This window comes from Dendropsophus ebraccatus, chromosome 9 (genome assembly GCF_027789765.1).
Source record: "Dendropsophus ebraccatus isolate aDenEbr1 chromosome 9, aDenEbr1.pat, whole genome shotgun sequence".
Lineage (NCBI taxonomy): Eukaryota > Metazoa > Chordata > Amphibia > Anura > Hylidae > Dendropsophus > Dendropsophus ebraccatus.
The window spans coordinates 113,409,001-113,423,965 of record NC_091462.1 but is presented as its reverse complement, the minus strand read 5'-3'; the positions used below and the strand labels follow the sequence as shown (position 1 = coordinate 113,423,965).

At 50.9% G+C, this 14,965-nt stretch overlaps 2 protein-coding genes across 3 annotated transcripts in view; one reads left to right on the top strand and one right to left on the bottom strand.

Moving 5' to 3' along the window:
• Nucleotides 1-787, top strand: part of DOC2A (double C2 domain alpha) — a 55,136-nt gene extending 54,349 nt beyond the window's left edge. The window contains exons 10-11 of the mRNA XM_069982267.1: nt 139-235; nt 462-787. Coding sequence (XP_069838368.1) covers nt 139-235; nt 462-598 — 234 coding nt within the window. The 3' untranslated portion in view covers nt 599-787. The remainder of the gene's footprint in view (nt 1-138; nt 236-461) is intronic.
• An 8,777-nt stretch (nt 788-9,564) lies between these two features.
• Nucleotides 9,565-14,964, bottom strand: INO80E (INO80 complex subunit E). Of its 2 annotated transcripts, none has more exons than XM_069984580.1 (8): nt 14,857-14,964; nt 14,253-14,349; nt 13,794-13,864; nt 13,648-13,700; nt 11,870-11,945; nt 11,576-11,669; nt 11,006-11,134; nt 9,565-10,924 (listed from the first exon to the last, which is right to left on the bottom strand). In XM_069984580.1, the coding sequence occupies exons 2-8, from the start codon at nt 14,331-14,333 to the stop codon at nt 10,712-10,714; spliced, it is 717 nt and encodes a 238-aa protein (XP_069840681.1). In that variant the 5' UTR covers nt 14,334-14,349; nt 14,857-14,964; the 3' UTR covers nt 9,565-10,711. The 2 variants fall into 2 exon arrangements, with proteins under 2 accessions (XP_069840681.1, XP_069840682.1); XM_069984581.1 differs by having other exon boundaries at nt 14,800-14,893.
• Between the last annotated feature and the right edge of the window lies 1 nt (nt 14,965).

Below are 14,965 nucleotides of genomic sequence, written 5' to 3'. Positions count from 1 at the left end.
GGTTTGGGTCACGTTGGTGGCCGACATTTTTTAATTGGGGGGCTCTGATACATGTATATGGATAAGATGTGGTGTGGGTCATGTTGGTGGTAGCCATTTGTAATGGGGGTTGGACTCCATTGTTGTGTCATTTTTTAGGAGTTTTTCTATAAGATCGGCCTCAACGAGCTGCAGAAGAGAAGCCTGGAGGTGACCGTGTGGGACTACGACCTGGGGAAGTCCAATGATTTCATAGGTGAGACTAAACATGGCCGTCTGCACCTGATATACATGATGACAAGGCCTCTTCGAGAGGGCCCACGTATAGTTGTGTTTTGCAGTCATCACGTCAGACCCTTTGTGCTTGTGATTGGCTGAGATGGTTGGGAGAAAAAGCTTATCATATAGACCACCATATTTTATCCCCCCAGTGGGTTGTTAGGCGTTGAAGCACAAGGTTAACGTTCCTCTCTCTTTTCCAGGAGGAGTTACGCTTGGTATGAACTCCAAAGGAGAGTGTCTGAAACACTGGATGGAGTGTCTGTCTTCCACCAATCAGAGGGCTGAGCACTGGCATACGCTGACCAATGAGCTTCCAGGATCCACCTACACTGACTAAGGAGGCAAGCGGAGATCCTGGGGGAGGGGTTCACCCACCTGCACACTCACACCACTAAACGCGTTTCATTGTCCGAGGTGGAAAGTCAAGATCTGATTCAAGATGGACGCTGGGCAGAGGGCGGATGCGTCCGTCTACCTACAACAAGACATTACCTGTTTATTCACGGTGGGCAAGGGACGTAACACCAGTCGGAGGATGTAAATACCGACATCACATCCACACAAATCCATTACAAAATGGCTGCTTTATGATGAACTTATGAACTTATCGTATGGGAATCTGCAATCAGAACCATCCTGGGAGAAGCCCACATCAGATCTGCAAGCCTGGGCCAGAGGGAGCAGCGCTTCCTATACACAGATGGTGTGTTGTGTGCGCAATACCCTAAAAATCTACCCTGGGTAGTCCACTTACTGGGCAGCAGGGGGCAATATTTTCCGTTCCCTGACTCATCGCAGCTAATGTAAGTGAAAGGGGTCCAGAAAATGGAGATTGTTGGGGCGACCCCCATTCACTTACATGCAGCGCGATCCAGGGGGTGCGACACAAAATGGTGGAATCTATTTTTTGACACAAAATGGACGAAATTAGCACGAAATGGATGACGCATTCAAAATGGCTTCACGGTCACAAAATGGCCGACTCCACCGGGTGTTATTATAACACCACAGATTATTTGGCTTGGGCATTGGGGTCCCCCATCTCCCTGCTGCCCGGTGAGGGCTCATTTCCTCATTTCTCTGTGTCGTCTTTTCAGCGGATTAGACGGCGCTTAATGCGATTTCCGTCTGCTAATTGGATTTAATTAGGCCCTCGCTGTTGTCGGGTCACATGACAGCTGAGCGCCGCTAATCTGTAAGCGATCCGCCGGCTTCTGTCAGGATAATGCCATCATATGGGAGAGGGAGGCGGTCGGCTGAGGACAATGGAGGCCTGAGGACTGAGCTAACGAAACCTGGCGCTGCTGCCCATAGCAACCAATGCTGAAATCTGATTGGTTGCTAAGGGCAATGCAGAAATGTTTGTTAGAGTGTCAGCTCTGCGGGCCGGTAATCACACGGGTGTAAGCGTCACATTACATACTTAACCCTTTGAGCCTATAGGACACAGACCATAGGGCTCTAACTCTCCCACCTCGGCGGCCATGTTCAAACATGTATAAGTATTCTAAATTTCGCACAGGACAACCTTTGACAAGGTGGGAGCGCACACAGCCATATTCCCCCAGGCCACATAAGCTCGATAGCGATGGTGGTAAACGCCTCCATGACTGACTCCGCCCCCTGCATTATATGGCGGATCATTGATGAAAAGGGCCATAATGACCAATCAGATCCCAGGGACTGGCCATGGTGAAATGCTCACATCTGATTGGCTGCTATAGCACATGCCGTATTTTTATATTTATGCCTAAACTGCATAAAATGGCGTCTTCAACCAATGCAGATACAAAATGGAGGAGCTCTGGGTAACTATGGTCGCTATGGCTATCACAATCTCCTTAGCAACCAATCAGATCCCAGCTTTCTTTTCTTGCAGTGAAGGTTAGATAATGAAAGCAGCGATCTGATTGGTCCTTACACACCGGGACAGGACGCAATCACAGGAAGTGCGTCTGGCAATACACGGCGCACGACTATGCACACACCCGTCACTCTGGGCTATGCACACATCTCACACCTTCACTATTTGCACGTTTTTTGTTTTTTCTTTCTCCAATGTTTTGTGACTTCTCGTTTTGTACGTTGGGGGCAGGGATGTGTGTGATTTGTTTTGTAAAACGGGGCGGGGGGCGGGGAGAGTCAGTGCTCGATCTTCGCACGCCTGCACTGCGTTTATGCAAAATAGTGTCTTTTGTAACTTTACTAAATACTCTTTTTGTTTCACGGTTTTTAACAATTGATGTTGGCGATGTGGGAGGGGCCACAATGTGTGGGGGGCGGGATTAAATTGTGTCGGTTAAAGAAAATCGCCTTGTGACGAAAGCAGAAAGTCTTTAAGGGCAGGGAGGTAAATCATGATGGTTGCACGTGCCGCCATATTCTGTATACTCTGTACGGCTGCACACGTGATCACATGATGCAGGAGCTGCTGAGCATCATGGGTGGACACCACCTCATACCGATTATAAAGAGTCTCTTTCTCTGAATGTAACAATGGCGGCTCCAGTTATCACTTCCGATGAAGGGCGGCCAAAGGTAAAAGGGGTTCGGTATCAATGTAGATGTCAGGCTTGCTCTGAGGTTGCCATGAAAGCATCAGGCATGTACTTCCTGTCATGTGACATAAAGTCAGTGTAGCTGTTACCACGGCAACCCCAGACCAAGCCCGATATCTGCCATATTAGAATGTTCTACTAAATGAATGGTTTCCCTTCCTGTAATGGAGGTGAGTTTCTTAGGGCATCTTGTCGCGCCCACTTTACTAGGGGGGCGCCACACATCTATGTGAATATACAAGATAACCCAGTCTTTGGTTTGCACCCCCTTGAGTTCGGGTTCACACGGGGACAGTAGTGATATTTCCAGGTTTCTATTGGATTACCATTGTCTGCTGTCACGTTTCACATTAAAGTCTTAAAAATGGAGGCCCCGTGGAGCTCGGCCATAGAGGAGACGGGGCTGGGGCTGTACACGGAAAGGGCTCTCATGAAGTGAGACGGTCACGAGCGGACACACTGGTCCGGGCGATGGGGGTGAAGCCGCCGGCTCTCTGAGTACAGCCCGCTGTCATAGCGCGGGGCCGCACGTGACTGTGCTTTGTGTCGTGTATGTCAGGTATGGATGGGGATGCGCTGGAGGCGGAGCTCCCCGTATTTGCATGTCACAGCCTCCTCCTGATAACTGCACTCAATAAAGGCAAAAAATCCCAACCACCCCGCCTCTGCTTCGTGATTTCCTGGTAGGAGCGTTAACCCGGGCCTATGTCTACCGGTAGCTCCGATCTGCTTTAATGTATCAGCTGCTGTAACGTTATAGCCTCTGGATGTAAATTATATTGTTCCTGATCACTGACAGCAAGCAGAGATCAGGAAGACAAGAACAGAGCTGGAGAGTCCTCTATCATAAAGACTGGGGACTGTGTGACCTGGTTTATTGCTGCTGCTTGCCTGCCATCTACAGGTCACAGCTGGGTACTACCCCGACTCTACATTATATAGGTTTAGAATCCCAACTTCCCACAGCAGAGAACACCTAGACAACAGCAGAGAACACCCCTAAAATGGATGACAGCAGCAGAGATCAACCCAAAATTCTTAGCACTACGATTAGTACAAACACAAGGTTTTTGGGGGGTATGTCTACCAGCAGGACCACCAAGTCTTTGGGGTCTGTCTCTACCAGCACAACCACCTACAAGTCTTTGGGGTCTGTCTCTAGCAGTAGGACCACCTACAAGTCTTCGGGGTTTGTCTCTACCAGTAGGACCACCTACAAGTCTTTGGGTCTGTCCCTAGCCTATGGAGACGCCTGTGAGCAGTGATTCTCAATGGGATTTTGGTCTGGACTTTCGGCCATTCCAACATGACTATGCTGTGATGTAACCCAGGTCATAGTAGCTCTGGACGGATAATGAGAGTTGTTGTCCTGCTGGAAGCTGAACCTCCACCCCAGTCCCAAGTTTTTGTTGCTGCCTCCTCCAGGATTTCCCTGTATATAGATTCATCAATCTTCCTATCCCCTTTGTTCATCTTTGGTCTCATGTGATCACAGCCCCTTCTTCCATGTTTGCTGTGCCCACTACATGGTTTGTGGAAGCCAACCATAAAGGACAGATGTGTGGGGTAGATGGCTACTAGTGTCCTATAGACAAATCCTCCTCCTGAGCTGTGATCTCTGCAGCTCCTCTTCAGTACCGAAAGACCTCTTGGCTGCTTCGCTACTTAGGTCTCTACTTGTCTGGGCTGTCAGTGGGCGGTGGACGGCCATGGGTTGGTAGGTTTGCAGTTGGTCTATACTCCTTCCATTTTCAGATGATGGATTGAACAGCGCTCAAATAGATGGTCATAGTTTGGGAGATTTATTTATAATCTAAAGCCTCAGACCTTTCCACAACCATATCATTGACCTGTCTGGTATGCTCCTGACCTGTCTGATGTGCTCCTTACCCGTCCAGTGTGCTTCTGACCCATCCGGTGTGCTCCTTACCTGTCCAGTGTGCTCCCTACCCATCCAGTGTGCTTCTGACCCGTCCGGTGTGCTCCTTACCTGTCCAGTGTGCTCCCTACCCATCCAGTGTGCTTCTTACCCGTCCAGTGTGCTCCTAACCAGTCCACTGTGCTCCTAACCCGTCCACTATGCTCCTAACCCGTCCACTATGCTCCTGACCTGTCCAGTGTGTCCATGACCTCTCGAGTGTGCTCCTGACCTGTCCAGTTTTCTCAACCTGTCCAGCGTGCTTATGACCTGTCCAGTATTTTCCTGACTAGTCCAGTGCGTTCCCTAACAAACCTCTGATGCCTCACAGAACTACCACCGATCCTCTCCATATCCTGTCCAATCACATGAATGTACCACCAGTGACTCTAATTAAGGGGCAGGAACATCCCATAGATGATCAGGAGGAGCTGCATGTCACTGAGCGTCATAGAGTGGAGTTGTGTTTCCGCAATACCACCACTAGCGATGACATAAGCTGCACTAAGGAGCAGAGTCTAAGGGGACACTGGTCCTCACCAGTGGCCACCGCAAGGCAGGATGGACTTCCTGCGACAGGTGACGCCCAGGTCACTACCCCTGTTCTGGCTTGCTATTGGCGGCGGGCGAGGTGCAGCTGGAGACTCGTAGGAAGACAGGCTAGATCACAGCAGGACTCACGACTGGAACCGGAATAGCAGTCATGGGCAGGAACCATGGGCAGGAATCACGGGAGAGCTGGGACCACACATTTAATGGGAAGCATTCAGAGGCTCAAATACTAGGGTAAGAGTAGGCTGAGATTTATAGTGAGGTGTTAAGAGCTAGATTGATAAGGGACATACTGTCCGTTTAAATCTGTGACAGTCAGCTTTTGCGCCCTTCGAGGCGGGGACACGTGCGCCACTGGGAAGACAGCATGCAGCACCACAGAGCAGTGAGGCGCCCCCAGGGCATGGGACGCAGCCACAGCTCCAACAGTACACCCTCCCCCCCTTTCGCCTTCCCCTCTTTTGGGCCTGCAGGAATTTCTGGATGAGATCCCGATCCAAAATGTTGGCTTCAGGTTCCCAGGATCTTTCTTGTGGGCTGAAACCCTTTCAGTCAACCAAGAAAAACTGTGTCCCTCTGACCATCTTCATATCCAAGATGTCCTTGACAGTATACATGTCAGAAGATACTACTTGTTTTGGAGGAGAGATGGTCTTCCTAGAGAAACGGTTAAGGACTACCAGCTTCAGGAGAGAGACGTGGAAGGAGTTTGGGATTTGCATGCTGAGGGCAGACATCGTTTATAGGTTACCAGATTGATGCGCCTCAGCACCGTGAATGGTCCGAGAAACCGTGGACCCAACTTGTAACTGGGGATTTTGAGTCGCACATACTTAGCCAAACATTGTCACAGGAAGCGAAGGTTACAGCAAGACTCCTCTTCTTGTCTGCCTGGGCCTTCGTCCAACCGGTTGCATGAATCAGGGATTGGCATGTCTGTTCCCAAATTAACTTAACATCTCTTACCAATTTGTCCACGGCTGGTACTTTGGAGGAAGTAGACAGAGATAACAGAGGAAGAGGGTGTTGACTATAAACAATAGAGAATGGTGACTTGCCAGTGGAGCTTGAGTCCAGGTGGTTGTAAGAGAACTCTGCCCAGGGAAGCAGATTAGACCAGTTGTCTTGGCAGGCAGAGACAAAATGCCAGAGATAGCTCCCTAGAATCTGGTTGATTCTATTAACTTGCTCGTTGGTCTCAGCATGATAATGTAAAGTAAAGTCCAACTTGACCAGGAGCTGGGAACAGAGAGCACACAAAAACCTTGAGACAAACTGAGGTCCTTTGTCCAAAACAATATGTTGCGGTAGTCTATGCAAGCGGAAGATGTGCTGGAAAGACAGGTTGGCCAGACGAGGAACAGAAGGCAGACCGGGAAGGGGCATCTTGGAAAACTGGTCTGTCACCACCCAGATGACGGTATTGCCTGCAGAAGAATGAAGGTCGCAGCAAATTTCATGGCTATATGTGCCCAAGGGTAGTCTGGAACAAGAAAAGGCTTAAGCAGGCCGACTGGTCTTTGATGGTAGGACTTGTTTTGTGCCACATAGTCCTTGACATTCTTGGATAGACTCTGCGACCAGTAGTGACAGGAGATCAGTTGCCCAGTCTTAAGGACTATATGGTGCCTGGCAATCAAGAAAAAATGACCCCCAATTTAGAATTCTCCTTCGGAGAACAGGGCATGCAGGTCTTTCCGGGGGAACATTCTGAAGAACAGAGGTGGTGACTGGCATTAGGCAGTCAGATGGCATGATGTGGCAAGAAGAGTCTTCTTGTCCGGGGACGCCAAAGGCCCATGAGAGTGTTTCAGCCTTCACGTTCTTTTCTGACGGATGGAAGTGGATGACAAAATTGAATCGGGTCTGTGAAGATGTTAATCGTATATTTCACCCCCTTCAGGAGATGACGCTCTTGATCTCCAATGAAGAAGCCGCATTGTAGAGTCTTCTCTAATGAGTCCTTCTTGGTGAGGATTGCCCCGGCTCCAACCGAAGAGGCAGCTCAAATGCCAACAGGGCGTGCCTCCTGGAGAACTGCTGAGAGCTTTGCCGGATCCATTTGCAGAACATGATCTGAGACAATGTACCCAAGGAAGGGAAGGTTAGACTGGTGGAACACAAAATTCTCCAACTTGGCGTACAGGCGATTGGCTCTAAACCTACGCAGCACTTGACATGTCACGCGGGTCAGCAAGTCTGAAGAATAGATCATCATTATGTTGTCCAGATACAAAACGACACAGGTGTAGAGGAGGTCCCGGAAGACGTCATTGACAAACTCCTGGAAGACCGCTGGGGCGTTGCACACACCGAAGGGCATGACCTGGTATTTAAAGTGCCCCACCCTGGTTTTAAAAGCGGTCTTTCATTTGTCGGCTTCACAAATTCTGATAAGATTATACACGCCCCAGAGGTCCAATTTCTTGAAGATCCGGGCTTCACGAAGACAAACAATTCAGAGATCAGTGGCAAGATAATGTTTCTTCACCATAACCGTGTTTAGGCCACAATAGTTGATACAAGGCCGAAGGGACCTGTCCTGCTTCTGGACAAAGAAGAAACCTGCACCAGCTGGTAAGGTGGACTTACAGATTAAGCCTTTCTGCAGGTTTTTCTTAATGTAGGCAGACATGGCTTCAGTCTCCGAGACAGAAAGGGGTACACCCTACCACGAGGAGTAGCACCAGGAGGTCTGTAGTGCAGTCGTGGGGGCAATGAGGTGGCAGCGTATCAGTCTCTTTAGCAGAAAAGACATCCGCCAAATCTCGGTATTCGGCCGGAAGGCCAGGCAACGGCTTGGAGGAATCTGGTGATGACGAGGGAAACTGAGGAGTCTTCAGACAGCAGTTAGGGCATTCTGGTCCCCAATACAAGATCTCCCCGGTCTTCCAGTCTAGGTTTGGGGCATTGAGCTGCAGTTAAAGTAGACCCAGCAAGATAGCTGAAGAGCAGGACAAAGCAGCTGAAGGGTCACCGGTTCGGTCCGGTGAAGGACATCACTGAGGGACTCACCACTGACGGAGGATATGGTCAGAGGTTTGGCCACACCTTCACCATGGACGCAGCGATGAAGCTGCCTGCAGAGCCGGAATCCAGGAAGGCAGTGAACTGGAATCGCCAACCAGATGGAGTGAAAACTGTTATCGGGGAAAAAAAATCGTGGACAGGAAGCACATACACCTAGGAAAGGCCTCTCCTACCGGACCTAGGAGTTTCCTGGCCACTGAGAGCAGTTTAGGCGGAAAGGGTCGAGGCTGGCACAATAGAGGCACAGGTTCTGCACCCAATAACAAGTTCTTTCTTCAGGCGTCAAAGAAACTCTCTTAACCTGCATTGGCTCCTCGGTTGTTTGCAAGGACACAGGAGCAGCTGGCCTCCAGAAAGCTGGCACCAGCCAGAATGTGCGGTGAAGACGGTTCAGCTCACATTCTTGTCGGACCTCCTCCTCTCTCTCGGAGAACCAGAAGTCAAATCGGGTGGCCAGATAATTCAAGTAATTTGGAGAGATCGGGAGGTCTCAGCTTGAAAGCACATCCTTCACGCGACTTTAAAGGCCCTTCTGGAAGGTGGCGACTAGGGCAGTGTTATTCCAGTCGAATTTGTCTACCAGCGTGCGGAAATGTATAGCATAGTCACCCATCGAAGAGTTCCCCTGTCGCAGATTGTGAGCAGGGGAACTCCATAGAAGATGCACGTGCCATCTCCTAAAACACACTCTGGAATGCAACCAGGAAAGCCTGTGAATTTACGCAGGTCGTTACCCCTATTTTGGCTTGCTAGTGGCAGTGGGTGAGATGCAGGTGGAGACTCGTAGGCAGGCAGGCTGAAACAAGGCAGGACTCCTGCTGGAACTGGAACAGCAGTCAAGGACAGAAACCATGGGCAGAAATCACAGGAGATGTGGGACCCCAATGTCCGCGTTTGGAGGGGGGGGGGGGGGGGGAGAAGAGCGGGTGCGATGTCCACAATACCTCTGTTCATAGATTTTCGTTTTTCCTTTATTTTGTAAAATGGAGGGAGGATTTTTCCCTCAACTGATCCTCAGGCCCAAAGGATTGAATGTGGCTTCGAGCACTAGGGAGACATGCAGGCCATCTATGTAAAGTCCAGCTCTATCCTCCTATCCTCAAGAGACATTACAAATAGGAGTGGGAAAATGGTTGCAAACCTTTTTACCATTCTCACCCTGGAGAACAAAGGTGGCCAAGCGCAAAACGTGAGAAAACTGCCCCAGACTAACAATTCAGACACAAGACGGGATGGATGACATCATGAGAGCAGGCCACACTTTATTGTTTACTACAGAGGACTATCATATCACATATTAATTTTTTTTCAAAAGTTTTTATATCCGGTGATAGTACGGACATGGAGAAAAAGGTGCGCTGCACCGCACACCTGTGGCTGACACTAATGCCTCTCGGCTACATTTAAAAACCAACGCCAGGATGTTGGTATATAAATTGATCAAACCATATTGCCCTTGGGGAATGGCCCTGTTACAGTGGGGTAGCAGGGCCGTTCTATGGCCTCCCTTCCCTGTTTGTGCTCGCTTTGCGGGGTTAGCGGTCTCTGACTGACACAGTATTGAGTTATTGTAGAGACTCATGTGAACCAGGAGCCCTACACGTGGTACATGGGGAAATATAATTTGATTAAATTATAAACCAACATTCTGGCTTTGGTTTTTAAATGTAGCCGAGAGGCATTAGTGTCAGCCATAGGTGTGAGGTGCAGCGCTCCTTCCTCTCCATGTCCATATATCCGGTGATGGTGGTGTCCCTCTAAGCTCCGTATCATAGACGAGTACTCCAGAGACCAGAGATGTCATATCGGTGCAGCACCTCTCACCTAACACCAGGTGGCGCTACAAGCCGCATGTACCTGTTACTACTCCATGATGTGAAAAGATTCATTGTGAAGAATAAGGACGATGCAGAAGGACGGTGAATCCTGCAGGCCCCGTGTGTGCAACAACATCATGGCTGCCAAACACATATACAGCCAGCAGCCACAAGGCAGAAAGGTTTATAATTACGTCGGATCATTCAAGATCAGGATCATTAAATGCAATGTTCCCCGACCTGTGACTCTCCAACTGGTGCAAAACTACAACTCCCAGCATGCACCAACTGTTACACTGCACTATGAGAATTGTAAGAGATGGGCGGTATCTATACTTTTCCCATAATGCAGTGTCACATAGGGCACTGTGAGGTCGGTTCTTCACTGCATTGCAGGAGATGTCGTTTACTATACAGTTATAGTTTTTAATGCCAATACTACATCTCTCACAATGCAGGACATCCCATGACTGGGTCTCTGCTCGGCAGGGGGTCCATTATGATGAGAGTCCATCCCAATGCTATGAGCCCCGCACCGGAGGGTTAGGCCTCTTGGCTGGCACAGTCCATCCACCTTACTCAGGTATATCTATGACCAGGTCGTCCTCCTCGTCTCCATCCAGGGGCCCCTCTTCTCCACTGCCCTCCCCTCCATCGCTGAACATCTGCTGTGGCACAGTGCTGAGGATAGGCGGGGGCGGGGCGTGCTTGCTGGATGATGACAGCGGGGGCAGACCAGACGAGCGGGGGCTGAAGGGCAGGACGCCGGAGGGTGAGCTGAGCGCCATCTGTAGAGGGAACAGAGGAGGTTAGACAGGTGTGATGGCAGCCGGCAGATCACGCTCACACACAGCTCGTCTCTCCGGTACCTTAGGTTTCCTGGGCTTAACCCCGCGGTTCTTTCTGTCTTTCTTGACTCGTTCGGGTTTGGGGGACGTGGAGTTGGGGATAGGAGCCAGATATTCCGAGGGGAACGGGGTGTAGGGGGGTGAGGTCATCTGATGGAACGAGGGAGGGTGGAGGGGAGAAAACACAAATCATGAAATGGGATGAGGGAGAAGAGAGGAGGGGGAGAAGTAATGGCACACGTAATCTACACCAATATGGCCGCCATACAGTGAAGTAATGGCACACGTAATCTACACCAATATGGCCGCCATACAGTGAAGTAATGCCACACGTAATATACATACACCAATATGGCCGCCGTACAGCGAAGTAATGGCACACGTAATCTACACCAATATGGCCGCCATACAGTGAAGTAATGCCACACGTAATATACATACACCAATATGGCTGCCGTAAAGCCACCCCACCCCCCAACAGCATGAGAAACTACAACTCCCACCATGTCCTGCTGCCAGAGATGAAGAGACTATCACAAAGTGTACTCAGCCACTGCTGCAAAGTGATTGCACAGACGTCAGCATACTCACTGCACTCAGGTAGGGGCCCCCGGAGGTATGCAGCGAGAGGCCCGAGGAGGAGGACGGGGGAGGGGAAGCCGGCCCAGCTGATGGACTCCTCTTCCTGCAAGAGACATTACAGAGATGGATTGAAACCATACATAACCTTTGTGACCCCCCCCCCCAGCCTGATGAGCATCAACATCCTGACAAACTGTAACAAATAATCAGGACAGAGGTTTTGGTGTTTACTACAAGTGTAACAAACCCTCAGCTGTGAGCGGCAGGACATCATGTGATCATGTGCCGTCCCTCTGCTCTCACCTCTTGGCAGTAGGGGTGCTGGTATCACGTCCTCCCTCCGTGTCGCTGTTCTCTGAAGAAGCCGTCATATCAGAATCTGCAAGAACACTCAGTTACTCATTCTGGAAAGAACCAGAAACGCGACTCACAAGGGTCTGCAGCTTCATCCATAGTATTCCATCCCTCCCTCCATAGTGTTCCTTCCATCCCTCCCTCCATAATGTTCCTTCCATCCCTCCCTCCCTCCCTCCATAGTGTTCCTTCCATCCCTCCTTCCATAGTGTTCCTTCCATCCCTGCCTCCATCCCTCCCTCCATAATGTTCCTTCCATCCCTGCTTCCATCCCTCCCTCCATAGTGTTCCTTCCATCCCTCCTTCCATCCCTCCCTCCATAGTATTCCTTCCATCCCTCCCTCCATAGTGTTCCTTCCATCCCTCCCTCCATAGTGTTCCTTCCATCCCTCCCTCCATAGTGTTCCTTCCATCCCTCCCTCCCTCCATAGTGTTCCTTCCATCCCTCCCTCCCTCCATAGTGTTCCTTCCATCCCTCCCTCCCTCCATAGTGTTCCTTCCATCCCTCCCTCCCTCCATAGTGTTCCTTCCATCCCTCCCTCCCTCCATAGTGTTCCTTCCATCCCTCCCTCCCTCCATAGTGTTCCTTCCATCCCTCCCTCCCTCCATAGTGTTCCTTCCATCCCTCCCTCCCTCCATAGTGTTCCTTCCATCCCTCCCTCCCTCCATAGTGTTCCTTCCATCCCTCCCTCCATAGTGTTCCTTCCATCCCTCCCTCCATAGTGTTCCTTCCATCCCTCCCTCCATAGTGTTCCTTCCATCCCTCCCTCCATAGTGTTCCTTCCATCCCTCCCTCCATAGTGTTCCTTCCATCCCTCCCTCCATAGTGTTCCTTCCATCCCTGCTTCCATCCCTCCCTCCATAGTGTTCCTTCCATCCCTCCCTCCATAGTGTTCCTTCCATCCCTCCCTCCATAGTGTTCCTTCCATCCCTCCCTCCATAGTGTTCCTTCCATCCCTCCCTCCATAGTGTTCCTTCCATCCCTCCCTCCATAGTGTTCCTTCCATCCCTCCCTCCATAGTGTTCCTTCCATCCCTCCCTCCATAGTGTTCCTTCCATCCCTCCCTCCATAGTGTTCCTTCCATCCCTCCCTCCCTCCATAGTGTTCCTTCCATCCCTCCCTCCCTCCATAGTGTTCCTTCCATCCCTCCCTCCATAGTGTTCCTTCCATCCCTCCCTCCATAGTGTTCCTTCCATCCATAGTGTTCCTTCCATCCCTCCCTCCCTCCATAGTGTTCCTTCCATCCCTCCCTCCCTCCATAGTGTTCCTTCCATCCCTCCCTCCCTCCATAGTGTTCCTTCCATCCCTCCCTCCCTCGTGTTCCTTCCATCCCTCCCTCCATAGTGTTCCTTCCATCCCTCCCTCCCTCCATAGTGTTCCTTCCATCCCTCCCTCCCTCCATAGTGTTCCTTCCATCCCTCCCTCCCTCCATAGTGTTCCTTCCATCCCTCCCTCCCTCCATAGTGTTCCTCCCATCCCTCCCTCCCTCCCTCCATAGTGTTCCTTCCATCCCTCCCTCCCTCCATAGTGTTCCTTCCATCCCTCCCTCCCTCCCTCCATAGTGTTCCTTCCATCCCTCCCTCCCTCCATAGTGTTCCTTCCATCCCTCCCTCCATAGTGTTCCTTCCATCCCTCCCTCCATAGTGTTCCTGCCATCCCTCCCTCCATAATGATCCTTCTATTCCTCCCTCACTCTGGACCCTCAACTGTCCCTCCTGTCACCCACCTGACGAGTCATCATCGACGTTTTCATACTGAAGGATTCTGTCCAATAGGAAGCTGGCGGAGAGAATAGAGGGGCGGGACATGAGACGTGTGCTGTGTGTAACCTCCCACCGTCCCACAATGCTCTGCTGTGTGCTCTGCCATTACCTCTTGTCTCTGGACACCTTGAGCAGCTTCCTCTGGGCCCTCCGCAGCTCCTCCTGGAAACATTCCTGCTCCTAAATACAAAGACACAAGACTCCCATAGCTCACCACCTGCACTATACTCCAGAACTGAACTCACAATTCTGCTGCCGTCTCATCAGCATCTGTCCAATGTGCTGGACTCCTTTCAGTGTATGTTGGGATTCCAGCAGAATGGTGAATACAGCTCCGGATGTGACTGGGTGGGGTAGAACATCCCTGAGCACTACAGGATTCATCACTGTGTGTACTTGTCCAATCCCTGGGGGCCCCACTGTCTATCACTCAGGGGCCACAGATGCTGCAGCACCTCAGAGGCGGTGTTATATAGAGAGAAGCCATTATTGTGCTTAGCATACGGGGTACCCCGATATCCCTTCCCTGACTCCAGGGACCCCTCATCCCGGCCCCCGCTGGACTCACATAGATGAGGAACTTGAGCTTGCGCTTGAGGTTCTTGTACTTCCTCTTATAATCCACCTCTCCATCAGCCTGGCCGTTCATCCTGCACCGAGGAGACCTGCAAAATGGGGAAGGAAACAGTCAGTATGGCCGCCTCCCCCAATACCCCATGGATTTAAGGGGCCAGCCTCCTGGTATATAGGGGCCCGCAGAGTGACCAATACCAGATGTCAGCTGGGCCCCAGAGCAGCGCTCCACCACATGTGCTTCCCCTGCTGGAGCACAACTACATTACCCAGCATGCTCCCTTATAACCAATCAGATCCTCGCTTTCACTTCTCAGCAGTTCTATGCAGAATAAACGCAGCACTCTGATTGGTTGCTATGGGTAAGCAGTGGGCTCCTCTACAGCCAATCAGATCCTTGCTTTCACTTCTCTCGGAGAATGAAGCAGCGCTCTGATTGGCGCGCCACACATCCAGGTAGAGGACCATTCTCCAGCATGTCTTTGCAGAACTACAAGTCCCAGCATCCCGTAACGTCCTGATCGCGCAGTACCGATACTTACAGGATAGGAGAAGTATGCTGGGACTTGTAGTTTCCCGCAGTGTTATTTTCTTCTTACCTCTCCACTTCCAGTAGAACAAGCCCCGCCCACGCTTCTGTGGACTCTTACGTCACGTCCGGTGCCGGGCTCCTGCTGGAGGGCGCCCTGTCGCCATGATTGAGTGCGT

Bases quoted from the DNA above. Each gene is read 5' to 3' on its own strand.
- INO80E (XM_069984580.1), bottom strand. From the start codon at position 14,333: ATGAACGGCCAGGCTGATGGAGAGGTGGATTATAAGAGGAAGTACAAG. The intron at 13,865-14,252 runs GTGAGTCCAGCG...CTTTGTATTTAG, and splicing joins AGCTCAAGTTCCTCATCTAT to GAGCAGGAATGTTTCCAGGA. The intron at 11,670-11,869 runs GTGAGAGCAGAG...TGTCTCTTGCAG, and splicing joins AGCACCCCTACTGCCAAGAG to GAAGAGGAGTCCATCAGCTG.